The following is a 19,406-nucleotide window of genomic DNA, read 5'->3' as shown; positions in this document are numbered from 1 at the left end:
TTGCTATACATTTGCCCTGTTAGCATGCATGAATGCAGATGGCTGAAAATTGTGCACTCTATATGTGATGTTCAGATCCCATACACGGATCCCGAACCTTTGTAAGCAGTACAAGTATTGTTCCACCACCAATTATAAAATCAAAATCACTCTAATACTTACCTTTCTAATGTGGTGAAATAAATAGTGACTGATCAGCTCTGCCCGCTTTAACCTACTGATAGTGACTGACCAGCTGTGCCTACTGTAACTTACTGATAGTGACTGACCAGCTCTGCCTACTGTGACCTACTGATAGTGACTGACCAGCTCTGCCTACTGTAACTTACTGATAGTGACTGACCAGCTCTGCCTACTGTGACCTACTGATAGTGACTGACCAGCTCTGCCTACTGTAACCTACTGATAGTGACTGACCAGCTCTGCCTACTGTGACCTACTGATAGTGACTGATCAGCTCTGCCTGCTTTAACCTACTGATAGTGACTGACCAGCTCTGCCTACTTTAATCTACTGATAGTGACTGACCAGCTCTGCCTACTGTGACCTACTGATAGTGACTGACCAGCTGTGCCTACTGTAACTTACTGATAGTGACTGACCAGCTCTGCCTACTGTGACCTACTGATAGTGACTGACCAGCTCTGCCTGCTTTAACCTACTGATAGTGACTGACCAGCTGTGCCTACTGTAACTTACTGATAGTGACTGACCAACTCTGCCTACTGTAACCTACTGATAGTGACTGACCAGCTCTGCCTACTGTGACCTACTGATAGTGACTGACCAGCTCTGCCTACTGTGACCTACTGATAGTGACTGACCAGCTCTGCCTACTGTGACCTACTGATAGTGACTGACCAGCTGTGCCTACTGTAACCTACTGATAGTGACTGACCAGCTCTGCCTACTGTGACCTACTGATAGTGACTGACCAGCTCTGCCTACTGTAACCTACTGATAGTGACTGACCAGCTGTGCCTACTGTGACCTACTGATAGTGACTGACCAGCTCTGCCTACTTTAATCTACTGATAGTGACTGACCAGCTCTGCCTACTGTGACCTACTGATAGTGACTGACCAGCTGTGCCTACTGTAACTTACTGATAGTGACTGACCAGCTCTGCCTACTGTGACCTACTGATAGTGACTGACCAGCTCTGCCTACTGTAACTTACTGATAGTGACTGACCAGCTCTGCCTACTGTGACCTACTGATAGTGACTGACCAGCTCTGCCTACTGTGACCTACTGATAGTGACTGACCAGCTCTGCCTACTGTAACTTACTGATAGTGACTGACCAGCTCTGCCTACTGTGACCTACTGATAGTGACTGACTGACCAGCTGTGCCTACTGTAATATACTGATAGTGACTGACCAGCTGTGCCTACTGTAACTTACTGATAGTGACTGACCAGCTCTGCCTACTGTGACCTACTGATAGTGACTGACCAGCTGTGCCTACTGTAACTTACTGATAGTGACTGACCAGCTGTGCCTACTGTAACTTACTGATAGTGACTGACCAGCTTTGCCTACTGTGACCTACTGATAGTGACTGACCAGCTCTGCCTACTGTGACCTACTGATAGTGACTGACCAGCTGTGCCTACTGTAACTTACTGATAGTGACTGACCAGCTCTGCCTACTGTGACCTACTGATAGTGACTGACCAACTCTGCCTACTGTAACTTACTGATAGTGACTGACCAGCTCTGCCTACTGTAACCTACTGATAGTGACTGACCAGCTCTGCCTACTGTAACCTACTGATAGTGACTGACCAGCTCTGCCTACTGTGACCTACTGATAGTGACTGACCAGCTCTGCCTACTGTAACTTACTGATAGTGACTGACCAGCTGTGCCTACTGTAACTTACTGATAGTGACTGACCAGCTCTGCCTACTGTGACCTACTGATAGTGACTGACCAGCTCTGCCTACTGTAACCTACTGATAGCGACTGACTAGCTTCATTCTCCTCTCCATCTCCCGATCTATGATCACAATTGGCAGTTTGTCCCCATGTGATAATGCATTGGATTGATGGATTGATTTGCTGGCATAGCATTATGGGCTTTGTAGACCTGAGCGTTTTCATGTTCAGAATGTTAGGGTTTATTACATGTTTACACATATATAGGCCGTCATTCATTGGTTTCTTTCCATTGCTTGCATAACCCACGTTTCTTTGTTTCTTGTGTTTGTTCTTTAGTTACATCTAGACTTTCCCAGCCATCCTCCCCCCAGTCAGGCTGTCCATCTCCCACCATCCCTGCGGGGAAAGTCATCTCTCCATCCCAGAAGCACAGCAAGAAGGCTCTCAAACAGGTAACCATCACCATGGTGGGGGTCCCTCCTAACCAAAGGGGCCTTCAATGCTCCATCGCATCCCCCATTACCTCCTGCTGGCCTGCTTCTGTCTATCCCTCTCTGCCAAATACGCTGCATCAACCATGGAGTGAGCATTTATGGATCTCCCTGCATGGCCATACAATCATTGTATTACTGAATATGCTAATTGAAATACAGTTACAGTATCTCCCAAAAGTGAGTACACCCCTCACATTTTTGTAAATATTTTATTATATCTTTTCATCTTTTCATGTAACAACACTGAATAAATGCCACTCTGCTACAATATAAAGTAGTAAGTGTACAGCCTGTATAACAGTGTAAATTTGCTGTCCCCTCAAAATAACCCAATAGGCCATCTTTATGTAGAGCAACAATTCTTTTTTTCAGATCCTCAGAGAGTTCTTTGCAATGAGGTGCCATGTTGAACTTCCAGTAACCAGTATGAGAGAGTGTGAGAGCAATAACACCAAATTTAACACCCCTGCTCCCCTTTCACACCTGAGACCTTGTAACACTAACGAGTCACATGACACCAGGGAGGGAAAATGGCTAATTGGGCCTAATTTGGACATCTATAAGAAGATTGCCAAGACCCTGAAACTGAGCTACAGCGCGGTGGGCAAAACCATACAGCGGTTTCACAGGACAGGTTCCACTCAGAACAGGCCTCGCCATGGTCGACCAAAGAAGTTGAGTGCACATGCTCAGCGTCATTTTCAGAGGTTGTCTTTGGGAAATAGACATATGAGTGCTGCCAGCATTGCTGCAAAGGTTGAAGGGGGGAGGAGGGGTCAGTCTGTCAGTACTTAGACCATACGCCGCACACTGCATTAAATAGCTGTCTTCCAAGAAGGAAGCCTCTTCTAAAGATGATGCACAAGAAAGCTCCAAACAGTTACTGAAGACAAGCAGACTAAGGACATGGATTACTGGAACCATGCCCTGTGGTCCGATGAGACCAAGATAAACTTATTTGGTTCAGGTGGTGTCAAGCGTATGTGGCGGCAACCAGGTGAGGAGTACAAAGACAAGTGTGTCTTGCCTACAGTCAAGCATGGTGTTGAGGGGTGTCATGGTCTGGGCCTGCATGAGTGCTGCTGGCACTGGGGAGCAACAGTTCATGGAGGGAACCATGAATGCCAACATGTACTGTGACATACTAAAGCAGAGCATGATCCCCTCCTTTCAGAGATTGGGCCGCAGGGCAGTATTCTAACATGATAATGTCCCCAAACACACCTCCAAGATGACCACAATGCTAAAGAAGCTGAAGATAAAGGTGATGGACTAGCCAAGCATGTCTCCATACCTAAACCCTATTAAGCATCTGTAGGGCATCCTCAAACGGAAGGTGGGGGAGCGCAAGGTTTCTAACATCCACAAGCTCCGTGATGTCGTCATGGAGGAGTGCAAGAGGACTCCAGTGGCAACCTGTGAAGCTCTGGTGAACTCCATGCCCAGGAGGGTTAAGATAGTGCTGGAAAATAATGGTGGCCACACAAAATATTGACACTTTGGACCCAATTTGGGCATTTCCACTTAGGGACGTACTCACTTTTGTTGCCAACGGTTTAGACATTAATGGCTGTGTGTTGAGTTATTTTGAGGGTACAGCAAATTTACACTGTTATACAGACTGTACACTTACTACTTTACATTGTAGCAGAGTGTCATTTCTTCAGTGTTGTCACATGAGAAGATATAATAAAATATTTACAAAAATGTGAGGAGTGGGCTCACTTTTGGGAGATACTGTAACTGTATTTCAATTAGCATATTCAGTAATACAATGATTGTACGGCCATGCAGGGAGATCCATAAATGCTCACTCCGTGGTTTTGTGAGATAGTGTATGTTAGAACATTGGCGTTCCTGAAAGATTCAGGCCCCCTGTAAAAAAGTAAAAAAATAGTTGAATTCACCTTTCACCCAGTAGCGTCCCAGTCTTTCTATGGCTGCTGCTCCTTCTTCTGAGATTATCGGGATGGATGATCTCACTGATCAAATGCTTCACTATAGAGAAGCATTGCATACTGTACTGGGCATGCACATCAACTGGCACACGGCACCAAGAGGATGTGTTTGGCGTTCTAATGATGCTGTGCAGAAAGGCTGTACATTTTACAAATATTAATGAGGAAATGCCTCTGCTGTCTGGTTGACAGTGTGATTAACAGCCACGAGAGGCACACTGACTACAAAGTGTGAACGGTTCTTACATTGGTCACAGTGCATGGACAGCATCTGGACACCCGGAACCTTATATTAAGCTGTAGTGGTTTTGGTGTTTGGAGGGCCATTTAAGATTTATTTTTATTATTTTTGTAGAGCTGTGTTCTTCATATATGATAAATGGTTACAATTAGGGATTGACCGATAATCAGTTCGGCCGATATTCCAGATTTTGCCAAATATCGGTATCGGCCACTACTGATACTGATATTGCCGATAATGTGAGAGGGGGTGGTGACCCAGCCAGCACGTCCATAAGGCGACACAGGTGGTCGTTTTATGGCTCTGGGGGCGCAAGAACCGAGTGACCGGCAGGAAGGAAGCGCACAGCGCTCGCCCTTACCAGTCACTCAGTGTAGCATGGTTGAGTGGAGCAGAGCGGATCATGGTACAGGAGCTTCAGTTTCCTGTACCCGGACGGACAGGTAGTGCTCACTGAGAGCACTTACTGTCAGTCCAACCGGGTACAGGAAACCGAAGCTCCTGTACAGCGGTCCGCTGCGCTCAGCCACACTACAAGAGAGATAATGAGGCACACCAGGGAGGGGAGAGGACCACTAAGGAGGGCGGGGACACACACACACTAAAGGACTGGGAGGGAGAGAGAAGAGGTGAGAGGACTACTAAGGAGGGCAGGGACACACACACACTAAAGGACTGGGAGGGAGAGAGAAGAGGTGAGAGGACTACTAAGGAGGGCAGGGACACACACTAAAGGACTGGGAGGGAGAGAGGAGAGGTGAGAGGACCACTTAGGGACAGGGAAAGGAGGGGAGAGGACCACTGTAGCGGATCCCCTGGTAACCAGACCAGTTACCTCCGCTAGTTCCCTTCCTTCAGCCGATCAGGAACTCTTATATGGTTAGGGGACATAGCTCTATGCGCTCCCAGGAAAGGATGGCACTCAGTCCTGGAAGCTCTTAGCCCTTACAAGGACTTTCCCTGCTGGATTCCCTGCATGCTGGAACAGCAGACACATAGGTTAATCCTCCTCCCCTCCAATAACTAGACAAGACACAGTTCTGGAGGTACAAACTCTGACAATCTTTATTTGGAACACACAGCTTTTATGCACAGGGTATGTTTTATGCAAAGTATCCCAAAACATAGGCCCACCCCGGCGTCGCTGTGTCTGGGAGATAATCAAGTTCCCTCTGAGGTCCAGAAAAGTCTACAATGGTTCCATACCCCCACACACACATTGTAACATTACAAAAAGGGTTAATTGATTGTATGAAAGGACAGAGCTTACAACCTGAGTTACTCTTTGAAGCTGGCGACTCCAACATAGTGTCAGGGTTTCTTTGCTGTTTTAAACAGCAACCCTTTCTGTTTCAGTGATTGAGTTTTCAGCTGCAATTACTATGAGCTGCTTCTGCTTGTTGCCACGGTTACTCAACCCTGCTGCTAATCAGTTCTGCCTATTTAAGCAGCTAAGCCCAGAACCTCCTTGCCCTTGCGTGGTTTCCTGTTTCCCAGAAGTCTCCTTGTTCCTGTGTTTCCTGTTTGATCCTGGTTCCTGACTCCGGCCTTGTTCCTGACTCCGCTGCTCTCCGTGCTCCTGATCCTGGCTTGTCTGACTACCCGCTCTGGTGACTGACCCCTGCTTGATTCCTGGACTTTGCTTTTGTTATTTATTTGTTATTTATTAATAAAGGTGTGTTTGCATCTACTTCTGTCTCTGTCTGGTTCCTGGTCCCTGACATTACGCAAGGGCCATGAATACAGATGGTACAGGCAAGACACCTACACCTAACCTGCTTACCCAGTGGGACCAGCAGAACCACCATTTGGACCAGTATGCCCATCTGGATCCAGTACCCGGCCAGCCTGCGATTGCGGCCGCCTCTGCCTCACTTCCTGTTCTAGCACCGGTTGTAGCCTCCAAACCTGTAGCGGCTAGAGAAATGACTGGGTCTGTCCCGCTCCCTCAGCATTTTGGGGGCGACCCAGCACAGTGCAGAGAATTTATAAATCAGGTTAAAGGATACCTTGAAACCCTGCCCCAGGCATTTCCTACAGACAGTGACAAAGTTCACTTCATGATTTCTTTGCTGTCTGAAAAGGCCCTAGCTTGGGCAAAACCTATCTGGGAGGCAGAGAAGCCTATTATTTACAATTACCCTGAATTTGTTGCATCCTTCAATAGGGTTTTTGATATTCCAGCTCGCTCCACCCCTACTGCCGAACTACTCATGTCTAATTCTCAGGGCACAAAAACTATTGTCGAGTATGCCAGTGAATTCCGTACCATGGCAGCAGAGGGTGGCTGGAACAACGAGACTCTCGTGGCTGCCTTTGCACAAGGTCTCTCCGATGTGTTTAAAAATGAGATTGCAGCCAGAGAATTACCTAAAGATCTCGAGGAACTGATATCATTTGTCACCCTCATTGACATCAGACTCCGAGAGAGATCCTCATCCAAGGAGCGCCTGCGGAGGCCTCTTGTAAATTTGGCACCGAGCTTTTCTTGCCCACCCGAACCTCCCTCACCTCCCATGCCTCCTGGTCCTGAGTCCTCTGTCTGTGTGGAGCCAAGGCGGTTAGGCTTCTCACGCCTGTCGGCCGAGGAGAGAGCCTTTAGGAGGAGGGAGGGCCTGTGCCTATACTGCGGACACCACGGTCACATGTTAAAGTTTTGCCCGATCCGTCCGGCAAAGGGTCCGTACCCAAGATACTGTCAGGGGCAGATCTTGGGTGGTCTTTCTGCAGACCCAGAGATATGTGTGCACAAACCCTTGGTGCCTGTTATCCTCTCCTGGCCTGATTCATCCATTGAAACCCGGGCGTTACTTGATTCTGGGGCCGCAGGCTTGTTTATAGATTGTGCATTTGCAGCAAAGCACTCTATACCCTTACAGTCTCGCAACTCCCCACTAGCCTTCGAAGCCATCGATGGCAGACCAATACAGCCAACCCACGTGACCCAAGAAACCGTGCCCATATCTCTGGCTGTAGGGGCTCTACATCATGAGACGACCCAATTCCAGGTCATTTCCTCTCCATATTACCAGGTTGTTTTGGGATACCCTTGGTTACAGAAGCATAACCCCACAATTGATTGGCGCAAAGCTGAGATATTATCATGGTCCCAGCAATGCACATTGTCCTGTCTCCAGAAACCGGTCAAAGTTTTGGGCGCATGTTCTGCCTCTTCCTTACCCGCTGAGTACCAAGAATTCCAAGATGTATTTGACAAGGGTCAAGCCAGCGTTCTGCCACCACACCGTCCGTATGACTGTGGTATCGAACTCCAACCGGGTACAAATCCTCCCCGGGGCCGGATTTACCCACTGTCTGTAGCAGAGAATCGAGCCATGGAGGAGTATATTACCGATGCACTGTCTAAGGGTTTTATTCGGAAGTCATCTTCTCCTGCCGGGGCCGGCTTTTTCTTTGTAAAGAAAAAAGATGGCGAGTTGAGACCCTGTATCGACTATAGGGGTCTCAATCGCATTACTATTAAGAATGCCTACCCCATTCCATTAATCACGGAATTATTTGACCGCCTCAAGGGAGCAACGGTCTTCACCAAACTTGATCTGAGAGGGGCATATAATCTCGTCCGGATAAAAGAGGACCACGAATGGAAAACCGCATTTAACACCAGGAGCGGCCATTACGAATACCTAGTAATGCCCTTCGGTCTTTGCAATGCTCCGGCGGTTTTCCAAGAATTTATAAATGACGTCCTGCGAGATATGCTGCAGCAATGTGTGGTGGTTTATCTTGATGATATTCTGATCCATTCCACATCTCTCGAGAACCATCACGCAGACGTTTCTCGTGTTCTACAGAGACTTAGAGAAAATAGTCTGTTTTGCAAATTGGAGAAATGTGAGTTTCACTGCAAACAGGTTACATTCTTGGGATATGTTATCTCAGATACTGGATTCTCTATGGATCCGGAGAAACTTTCGGCTGTACTAAAATGGCCTCGACCTACGGGTCTTCGCTCTATACAACGGTTTCTGGGCTTCGCCAATTATTATCGGAAGTTCATACGCAACTTTTCTTCCTTGGTTAAACCTCTCACGGACATGACCAGGAGAGATGCTGATCCACAGCATTGGTCACAGGAAGCCATTACTGCCTTTGAGTCTCTCAAAGTCGCCTTTGCTGCTGCTCCTATACTGGCACACCCTAACCCTGCCTTACCATTCATTCTTGAGGTCGATGCGTCTGAGACAGGAGTGGGCGCCCTCCTGTCTCAACGTCCTAACCCAGAGAGCTCCAGGCATCCGTGCGGGTATTTCTCGAGGAAATTGAACCCGGCGGAATGCAACTACCAGATTGGTGATAGAGAACTTCTAGCCATAATTTTAGCTCTCAAAGAATGGAGGCACCTTCTTGAGGGTACTTCAGTACCAATCCTCATACTCACAGACCACAAGAATCTAACATATCTTTCTGAAGCTAAGCGACTTTCCCCCCGGCAAGCTAGATGGGCTCTCTTCCTATCAAGATTCAATTATGTGGTTTCTTACTTGCCCGGTACAAAAAACATTCGGGCTGATGCCTTGTCTCGACAGTTCTCCCCTCCATCTAGAGAGGAGATAACCCCTACTCCTGTGATTCCTCCGGACCATATACTGGCAACCATCCGTACTAACCTCACCTCACCCCTAGGCGAGGAGATTCTGGCTGCACAAAGTAATGCTCCTCCAGAGAAACCTAATGGCCGTTGTTTTGTACCTATTAACCTCCGTACGAAACTATTGAGTACATACCACGACCCCAAAGCAGCTGGACATCCAGGCAAAAAACTGTTAATCTGGTCCGTATCCCGGCAATTTTGGTGGCCTAGTCTCCGTTCGGATGTCACCGCTTTTGTAGCTGCCTGTCCTGTGTGCGCTCAAAACAAAACCCCACGACGCCCTCCAGTGGGTCTCCTGCAAACCATACCTAATGGTGAACGACCCTGGACCCACTTGTCCATGGATTTTATCGTAGATCTTCCGGTCTCCCGTGGCAATACAGTCGTTCTCATGGTTGTTGACCGATTCTCGAAGATGTCGCATTGCATTCCCTTGAAAAAACTACCAACTTCCCAGGAACTTGCAACAATTTTTGGTCGGGAGATCTTTCGTTTGCATGGGTTACCCAAAGTGATAGTCTCAGATAGGGGTAGCCAGTTCGTGTCCAGATTTTGGAGAGCTTTTTGTACGCAAATGGGAATTCAGCTTTCCTTCTCCTCGGCCTACCACCCACAATCCAATGGTGCAGCGGAACGAGCTAACCAAACACTGGAACAGTTTCTGCGTTGCTACATTTCTGACCACCAGAACAACTGGTCTGATCTGCTACCCTGGGCGGAGTTTGCCCACAATAGTGCGATTAATGCCTCCTCCCGGCTATCCCCGTTCCTGGCAAACTATGGGTTTCAACCATCCATGTTGCCTGATACGTTCTTGCCACAGGAGATACCGGCATTGGAGGGACATCTCAGGGAACTCCGTTCCACTTGGGTGCAGGTTCAGAGTTCTTTGCAACGCGCAATGCAGAACTACAAACTCCAGGCCGACCGCAGACGCCTTCCTGCACCTACCTATCAGGTCGGAGAGAGGGTCTGGCTGTCTTCCCGCAACCTACGCCTCCGTGTTCCCTCACAAAAACTGGCACCCCGATACGTTGGGCCATTTCGTATACTTCGAAGGGTTAACCCTGTAGCTTACGCACTTGACCTTCCTGCTAACATGCGCATCTCAAATGTTTTCCATGTTTCCCTCTTGAAACCGTTGGTTTGTAATCGCTACACCAACTCAGTGCCACGTCCACGTCCTGTTCTGATTGACAATCATGAGGAATATGAAATACGCAGCATAATTGACTCACGGGTCTTCAGAGGACAGATCCAATACTTGGTGCACTGGAAAGGATACGGTCCAGAGGAACGCTCCTGGGTTCCAGCCTCAGATGTCCATGCACCATCCCTCCTTCGTTCCTATCACGCCCGCTTCCCCATGAAGCCCGGACCCACCAACAGAGATGGGGGGAGTCGTTGAGGGGGAGGTACTGTCAGGGTTTCTTTGCTGTTTTAAACAGCAACCCTTTCTGTTTCAGTGATTGAGTTTTCAGCTGCAATTACTATGAGCTGCTTCTGCTTGTTGCCACGATTACTCACCTGTGAGTAGTAATCAACCCTGCTGCTAGTCAGTTCTGCCTATTTAAGCAGCTAAGCCCAGAACCTCCTTGCCCTTGCGTGGTTTCCTGTTCCCCAGAAGTCTCCTTGTTCCTGTGTTTCCTGTTTGATCCTGGTTCCTGACTCCGGCCTTGTTCCTGACTCCGCTGCTCTCCGTGCTCCTGATCCTGGCTTGTCTGACTACCCGCTCTGGTGACTGACCCCTGCTTGATTCCTGGACTTTGCTTTTGTTATTTATTTATTGTTTATTAATAAAGGTGTGTTTGCATCTACTTCTGTCTCTGTCTGGTTCCTGGTCCCTGACACATAGCTATTCGGTAAGGTGTGAGAAGTCACTGCTAAGTGCCCTGGAAGCCTGGTTTGCCTCGTATATATGACGTCCTTTGACATGTTAATGCTCATCAGCTTTCAGGAACAAACAACCCTTTGTGTTTCAATATCACATCCAGAATGGAACAAGCACAATCTTCCAATCCAGCCCAAACATAATTTGCGAACAAGGGGACCCCATAACCAATACATGCCTCTTAGATAGAGAGATCCCCGACACGAGGATCTGAAACAATGCGGGCAAGCAAGTGGACATGGTACTCACTGATGGCGGTCCGTCACAACCACTAGGGGACAGGGAGGGGAGGTGAGGGGAAAGCAACACTAAGGGACAGAGAAGGGAGGGGAGAGGTACACTTAGGGACAGAGAAGGGAGGGGATAGGTACACTTAGGGACAGAGAAGGGAGGGGAGAGGTACACTTAGGGACAGAGAAGGGAGGGGAGAGGTACACTTAGTGACAGGGAAGGGAGGGGAGAGGTACACTTAGTGACAGGGAAGGGAGGGGAGAGGTACACTTAGGGACAGGGAAGGGAGGAGAGAGGTACACTAAGGGACAGAGAAGGGAGGGGAGAGGTACACTTAGTGACAGGGAAGGGAGGGGAGAGGTACACTTAGGGACAGAGAAGGGAGGGGAGAGGTACACTAAGGGACAGGGATACTAAATATTCGTCAAGAAAAAAAAATCTGACCAGCATGTATATTTTGTACATTTACCACGTTAAAAAAAAGATTTGCTAAAAAAAATTATTAATAAACATGTTCAGTAAACAGTAGATTTGTGTAGAAATTGTTCCTTTTTAAAAATGGTAAATGTACAGAATATCGGTATAGGTACGCTATCCGCTATCGAAGTACTGATAACTACCTGTTTCCAGTCGGTGTGAGCTGGGAAATAATACGAGGTGAGGTGATGTATATTCTTTGATAGAATGCGGCACACCACTTATATTGATGGTCAGGTCACTAATATAAAGCCCATTGGCTATACCTCTATCTACTCAGATAAACTGATGATAAATACAAAAATAAAATAAAGGATATAAATTCCTCCAATTGTCCTAATCTCAGACTTTATTGTGTGACGTCTTTATCAGGAGTTGGATTTTCTTATATCAAGCTGAGTAGTTGTCTAGGATACAGGGAGCATTAATTCTACAGTTCCGTAATAGAACTCTGGTGGAAGGTAGTTTGTACAGACAGGCTGTTGTAATCTCGCTTCTCCTATTTAAAGGACCACTCTAGTGCCAGGAAAGCATACTCGTTTTCCTGGCACTAGAGTGCCCTGAGGGTGCCCCCACCCTCAGGGACCCCCTCCCGCCCGGCTGTGGAAAGGGGAAAAGGGTTAAAACTTACCTTTTTCCAGCGCTGGGCGGGGAGCTCTCCTCCTCCTCTCCGCCTCCGTAGAAGCTTATTTCAAACCACAGCCCCTATCTACTGCCCATAGCTATTCACTGGCCTAAGGGTTCATAGATTATCAGTATCAGCTCTAAAAATGCAACTTCGGCCGATCCTTACTTACAATTACAGCCATGTATTCTCCATCTCCTCGTTACCCCTGCAGCCATTTGTCAGTCACACTTATTGAACTTCGACATAATGTTTAAAGACCCTGCACAATCTCTGATACAATGCTGTCCCCAGCGAGCAGGCCCATAGAATAATATGATCTAATAACACCTTGCTGCCTGGATATTGCATTGAAGATACTTACAGCGTTTCAGATAATTTAGAACCACTTGCAAGCTCAGTGCAGTAACTGAATGTGAGCCGTTAATGAAACCTGGACAGTTGGCAGGAATCAGAGCCTTGCCGGCAGCCAGTTGGCAGACTAGGAGCAGACAGCACATTAAGTGACATTTTACAAACTGAGCTATGAAAGTGGAACCGGCAGTTGGTTCTTTCCTTTGGTTTCCATGGTAACTGCCTTACTTTTAGAACTTTGCCCAAAATGACTTTATTGGTTCGGGTAAAAGCCTCTGGAAGTATGAATAGATGATCAAATATTAAATATGTTCCTCATTGAATTTGTAAAGGGTGTAATGTAGTTAATTCCTCTGTAAATGTGAAATCGTGCACACATTACTTCAGGTTGAGCTCCCCTCCATTCACCAGTGCCACGTTAGATATGATCATTACATCATTACATGTGTACATACATGTCATAGTTATATAGTTACATGGTTACATAGCTGAAAAGAGACTTGCGTCCATCCAGTTCAGCCTTCCTCACATTTGTTTTTTGCTGTTGATCCAAAAGAAGGCAAAAAAAAACAGTTTGAAGCACTTCCAATTTTGCAACAAGCTAGGAAAAAATTCCTTCTTGACCCCAGAATGGCAGTCAGATTTATCCTTGGATCAAGCAGTTATTACCCTACAACAAAGCTCTTGCAGTTAGCGTGTTAATATCTTTTGTTAAAGTGAGCTTGGGGTACTCTGGGGCCTGAATAAATCCATACTGTGTTGGGTGATAAAGTCACCTTGTCAGATTTATACTGTGATGTTTTGTGTGTGATGTTTTGTTGTTGTGACATGTTCTGTTTATTGGATTAGTGACGTTATTTTATACTCAGTCTGTCTGTCACCCCACACAGGCCCTGAAACAGCAACAGCAAAGAAAGAAACAACAGAGAAGGCCGGGCATGGCAGTCCCCACCGGACAGAACCTCCTACTCAAAACCGTCAAAACCTCCAACAATAGCACCCCTTCTCCGAAACAGAGCAACACCCCGGGTACGGTAATACCACCTAACATACCATCAATAGCACCCCTCCTCCGAAACAGAGCAACACCCCGGGTACGGTAATACCACCTAACATACCATCAATAGCACCTCTCCCCCAAAACAGAGCAACACCCCGGGTACGGTAATACCACCTAACATACCATCAATAGCAACCCTCCTCCGAAACAGAACAACACCCCGGGTACGGTAATACCACCTAACATACCATCAATAGCAACCCTCCTCCGAAACAGAGCAACACCCCGGGTACGGTAATACCACCTAACATACCATCAATAGCACCCCTCCTCCGAAACAGAGCAACACCCCTGGTACGGTAATACCACCTAACATACCATCAATAGCACCCCTCCTCTGAAACAGAGCAACACCCCGGGTAGGGTAATACCACCTAACATACCATCAATAGCAACCCTCCTCCGAAACAGAGCAACACCCCGGGTACGGTAATACCACCTAACATACCATCAATAGCACCCCTCCTCCGAAACAGAGCAACACCCCGGGTACGGTAATACCACCTAACATACCATCAATAGCACCCCTCCTCTGAAACAGAGCAACACCCCGGGTAGGGTAATACCACCTAACATACCATCAATAGCACCCCTCCTCTGAAACAGAGCAACACCCCGGGTACGGTAATACCAGCTAACATACCATCAATAGCACCCCTCCTCCAAAACAGAGCAACACCCCGGGTACGGTAATACCACCTAACATACCATCAATAGCAACCCTCCTCCGAAACAGAGCAACACCCCGGGTAGGGTAATACCACCTAACATACCATCAATAGCACCCCTCCTCCGAAACAGAGCAACACCCCGGGTACGGTAATACCACCTAACATACCATCAATAGCAACCCTCCTCCAAAACAGAGCAACACCCCGGGTAGGGTAATACCACCTAACATACCATCAATAGCACCCCTCCTCCGAAACAGAGCAACACCCCGGGTACGGTAATACCTCCTAACATACCATCAATAGCAACCCTCCTCCGAAACAGAGCAACACCCCGGGTAGGGTAATACCACCTAACATACCATCAATAGCACCCCTCCTCCGAAACAGAGCAACACCCCGGGTACGGTAATACCACCTAACATACCATCAATAGCACCCCTCCTCTGAAACAGAGCAACACCCCGGGTAGGGTAATACCACCTAACATACCATCAATAGCACCCCTCCTCCGAAACAGATCAACACCCTGGGTACGGTAATACCACCTAACATACCATCAATAGCACCCCTCCTCTGAAACAGAGCAACACCCCGGGTAGGGTAATACCACCTAACATACCATCAATAGCACCCCTCCTCTGAAACAGAGCAACACCCCGGGTACGGTAATACCAGCTAACATACCATCAATAGCACCCCTCCTCCGAAACAGAGCAACACCCCGGGTAGGGTAATACCACCTAACATACCATCAATAGCACCCCTCCTCCGAAACAGAGCAACACCCCGGGTACGGTAATACCACCTAACATACCATCAATAGCACCCCTCCTCTGAAACAGAGCAACACCCCGGGTAGGGTAATACCACCTAACATACCATCAATAGCACCCCTCCTCTGAAACAGAGCAACACCCCGGGTACGGTAATACCAGCTAACATACCATCAATAGCACCCCTCCTCCGAAACAGAGCAACACCCCGGGTAGGGTAATACCACCTAACATACCATCAATAGCACCCCTCCTCCGAAACAGAGCAACACCCCTGGTACGGTAATACCACCTAACATACCATCAATAGCACCCCTCCTCCGAAACAGAGCAACACCCCGGGTACGGTAATACCACCTAACATACCATCAATAGCACCCCTCCTCCGAAACAGAGCAACACCCCTGGTACGGTAATACCACCTAACATGCCATCAATAGCAACCCTCCTCCGAAACAGAGCAACACCCCGGGTACGGTAATACCACCTAACATACCATCAATAGCACCCCTCCTCCGAAACAGGGCAACACCCCTGGTACGGTAATACCACCTAACATACCATCAATAGCACCCCTCCTCCGAAACAGAGCAACACCCCGGGTACGGTAATACCACCTAACATACCGTCAATAGCACCCCTCCTCCGAAACAGAGCAACACCCCTGGTACGGTAATACCACCTAACATACCATCAATAGCACCCCTCCTCCGAAACAGAGCAACACCCCTGGTACAGTAATACCACCTAACATACCATCAATAGCACCCCTCCTCCGAAACAGAGCAACACCCCGGGTAGGGTAATACCACCTAACATACCATCAATATCACCCCTCCTCCGAAACAGAGCAACACCCCTGGTACGGTAATACCACCTAACATACCATCAATAGCACCCCTCCTCCGAAACAGAGCAACACCCCGGGTACGGTAATACCACCTAACATACCATCAATAGCACCCCTCCTCCGAAACAGAGAAACACCCCGGGTACAGTAATACCACCTAACATACCATCAATAGCAACCCTCCTCCGAAACAGAGAAACACCCCGGGTACGGTAATACCACCTAACATACCATCAATAGCAACCCTCCTCCGAAACAGAGCAACACCCCGGGTACGGTAATACCACCTAACATACCGTCAATAGCACCCCTCCTCCGAAACAGGGCAACACCCCTGGTACGGTAATACCACCTAACATACCATCAATAGCACCCCTCCTCCGAAACAGAGCAACACCCCGGGTACGGTAATACCACCTAACATACCGTCAATAGCACCCCTCCTCCGAAACAGAGCAACACCCCTGGTACGGTAATACCACCTAACATACCATCAATAGCACCCCTCCTCTGAAACAGAGCAACACCCTGGGTAGGGTAATACCACCTAACATACCATCAATATCACCCCTCCTCCGAAACAGAGCAACACCCCTGGTACGGTAATACCACCTAACATACCATCAATAGCACCCCTCCTCCGAAACAGAGCAACACCCCGGGTACGGTAATACCACCTAACATACCATCAATAGCACCCCTCCTCCGAAACAGAGAAACACCCCGGGTACAGTAATACCACCTAACATACCATCAATAGCAACCCTCCTCCGAAACAGAGAAACACCCCGGGTACGGTAATACCACCTAACATACCATCAATAGCAACCCTCCTCCGAAACAGAGCAACACCCCGGGTACGGTAATACCACCTAACATACCGTCAATAGCACCCCTCCTCCGAAACAGGGCAACACCCCTGGTACGGTAATACCACCTAACATACCATCAATAGCACCCCTCCTCCGAAACAGGGCAACACCCCTGGTACGGTAATACCACCTAACATACCATCAATAGCACCCCTCCTCCGAAACAGGGCAACACCCCTGGTACGGTAATACCACCTAACATACCGTCAATAGCACCCCTCCTCCGAAACAGAGCAACACCCCTGGTACGGTAATACCACCTAACATACCATCAATAGCAACCCTCCTCCGAAACAGAGCAACACCCCTGGTACAGTAATACCACCTAACATACCATCAATAGCACCCCTCCTCCGAAACAGAGCAACACCCCGGGTACAGTAATACCACCTAACATACCATCAATAGCACCCCTCCTCCGAAACAGAGCAACACCCCGGGTACGGTAATACCACCTAACATACCATCAATAGCAACCCTCCTCCGAAACAGAGCAACACCCCTAATACGGTAATACCACCTAACATACCGTCAATAGCACCCCTCCTCCGAAACAGGGCAACACCCCGGGTACGGTAATACCACCTAACATACCATCAATAGCAACCCTCCTCCGAAACAGAGCAACACCCCGGGTACAGTAATACCACCTAACATACCATCAATAGCACCCCTCCTCCGAAACAGAGCAACACCCCTGGTACGGTAATACCACCTAACATAACGTCAATAGCACCCCTCCTCCGAAACAGAGCAACACCCCGGGTAGGGTAATACCACCTAACATACCATCAATATCACCCCTCCTCCGAAACAGAGCAACACCCCTGGTACGGTAATACCACCTAACATACCATCAATAGCACCCCTCCTCCGAAACAGAGCAACACCCCGGGTACGGTAATACCACCTAACATACCATCAATAGCAACCCTCCTCCGAAACAGAGAAACACCCCGGGTACAGTAATACCACCTAACATACCATCAATAGCAACCCTCCTCCGAAACAGAGAAACACCCCGGGTACGGTAATACCACCTAACATACCATCAATAGCAACCCTCCTCCGAAACAGAGCAACACCCCGGGTACGGTAATACCACCTAACATACCGTCAATAGCACCCCTCCTCCGAAACAGGGCAACACCCCTGGTACGGTAATACCACCTAACATACCATCAATAGCACCCCTCCTCCGAAACAGGGCAACACCCCTGGTACGGTAATACCACCTAACATGCCATCAATAGCACCCCTCCTCCGAAACAGGGCAACACCCCTGGTACGGTAATACCACCTAACATACCATCAATAGCACCCCTCCTCCGAAACAGAGCAACACCCCGGGTAGGGTAATACCACCTAACATACCATCAATAGCACCCCTCCTCCGAAACAGAGCAACACCCCTGGTACGGTAATACCACCTAACATACCATCAGTAGCACCCCTCCTTCGAAACAGAGCAACACCCCTGGTACGGTAATACCACCTAACATGCCATCAATAGCAACCCTCCTCCGAAACAGAGCAACACCCCGGGTACGGTAGTACCACCTAACATACCATCAATAGCACCCCTCCTCCGAAACAGGGCAACACCCCTGGTACGGTAATACCACCTAACATACCATCAATAGCACCCCTCCTCCGAAACAGAGCAACACCCCGGGTACGGTAATACCACCTAACATACCGTCAATAGCACCCCTCCTCCGAAACAGAGCAACACCCCGGGTACAGTAATACCACCTAACATACCATCAATAGCACCCCTCCTCCGAAACAGAGCAACACCCCGGGTACGGTAATACCACCTAACATACCATCAATAGCAACCCTCCTCCGAAACAGAGCAACACCCCTAATACGGTAATACCACCTAACATACCGTCAATAGCACCCCTCCTCCGAAACAGGGCAACACCCCGGGTACGGTAATACCACCTAACATACCATCAATAGCAACCCTCCTCCGAAACAGAGCAACACCCCGGGTACGGTAATACCACCTAACATACCATCAATAGCAACCCTCCTCCGAAACAGAGCAACACCCCTAATACGGTAATACCACCTAACATACCGTCAATAGCACCCCTCCTCCGAAACAGGGCAACACCCCGGGTACGGTAATACCACCTAACATGCCATCAATAGCACCCCTCCTCCGAAACAGGGCAACACCCCTGGTACGGTAATACCACCTAACATACCATCAATAGCACCCCTCCTCCGAAACAGAGCAACACCCCGGGTAGGGTAATACCACCTAACATACCATCAATAGCACCCCTCCTCCGAAACAGAGCAACACCCCTAATACGGTAATACCACCTAACATACCGTCAATAGCACCCCTCCTCCGAAACAGGGCAACACCCCGGGTACGGTAATACCAC

At 48.4% G+C, this 19,406-nt stretch overlaps 1 protein-coding gene across 3 annotated transcripts in view; it reads left to right on the top strand.

Annotated features, from left to right (window-relative positions):
- Nucleotides 1-19,406, top strand: part of ASXL2 (ASXL transcriptional regulator 2) — a 109,795-nt gene that overhangs the window by 67,877 nt on the left and 22,512 nt on the right. For all 3 annotated transcript variants that reach the window (XM_063441933.1, XM_063441935.1, XM_063441934.1), the window contains 2 exons: nt 2,223-2,338; nt 13,663-13,801. In XM_063441933.1, coding sequence (XP_063298003.1) covers nt 2,223-2,338; nt 13,663-13,801 — 255 coding nt within the window. The remainder of the gene's footprint in view (nt 1-2,222; nt 2,339-13,662; nt 13,802-19,406) is intronic.

The sequence above is a fragment of the Pelobates fuscus genome, chromosome 2 (assembly GCF_036172605.1).
Source record: "Pelobates fuscus isolate aPelFus1 chromosome 2, aPelFus1.pri, whole genome shotgun sequence".
NCBI lineage: Eukaryota > Metazoa > Chordata > Amphibia > Anura > Pelobatidae > Pelobates > Pelobates fuscus.
This window is presented reverse-complemented; position numbering and strand designations above follow the sequence as displayed.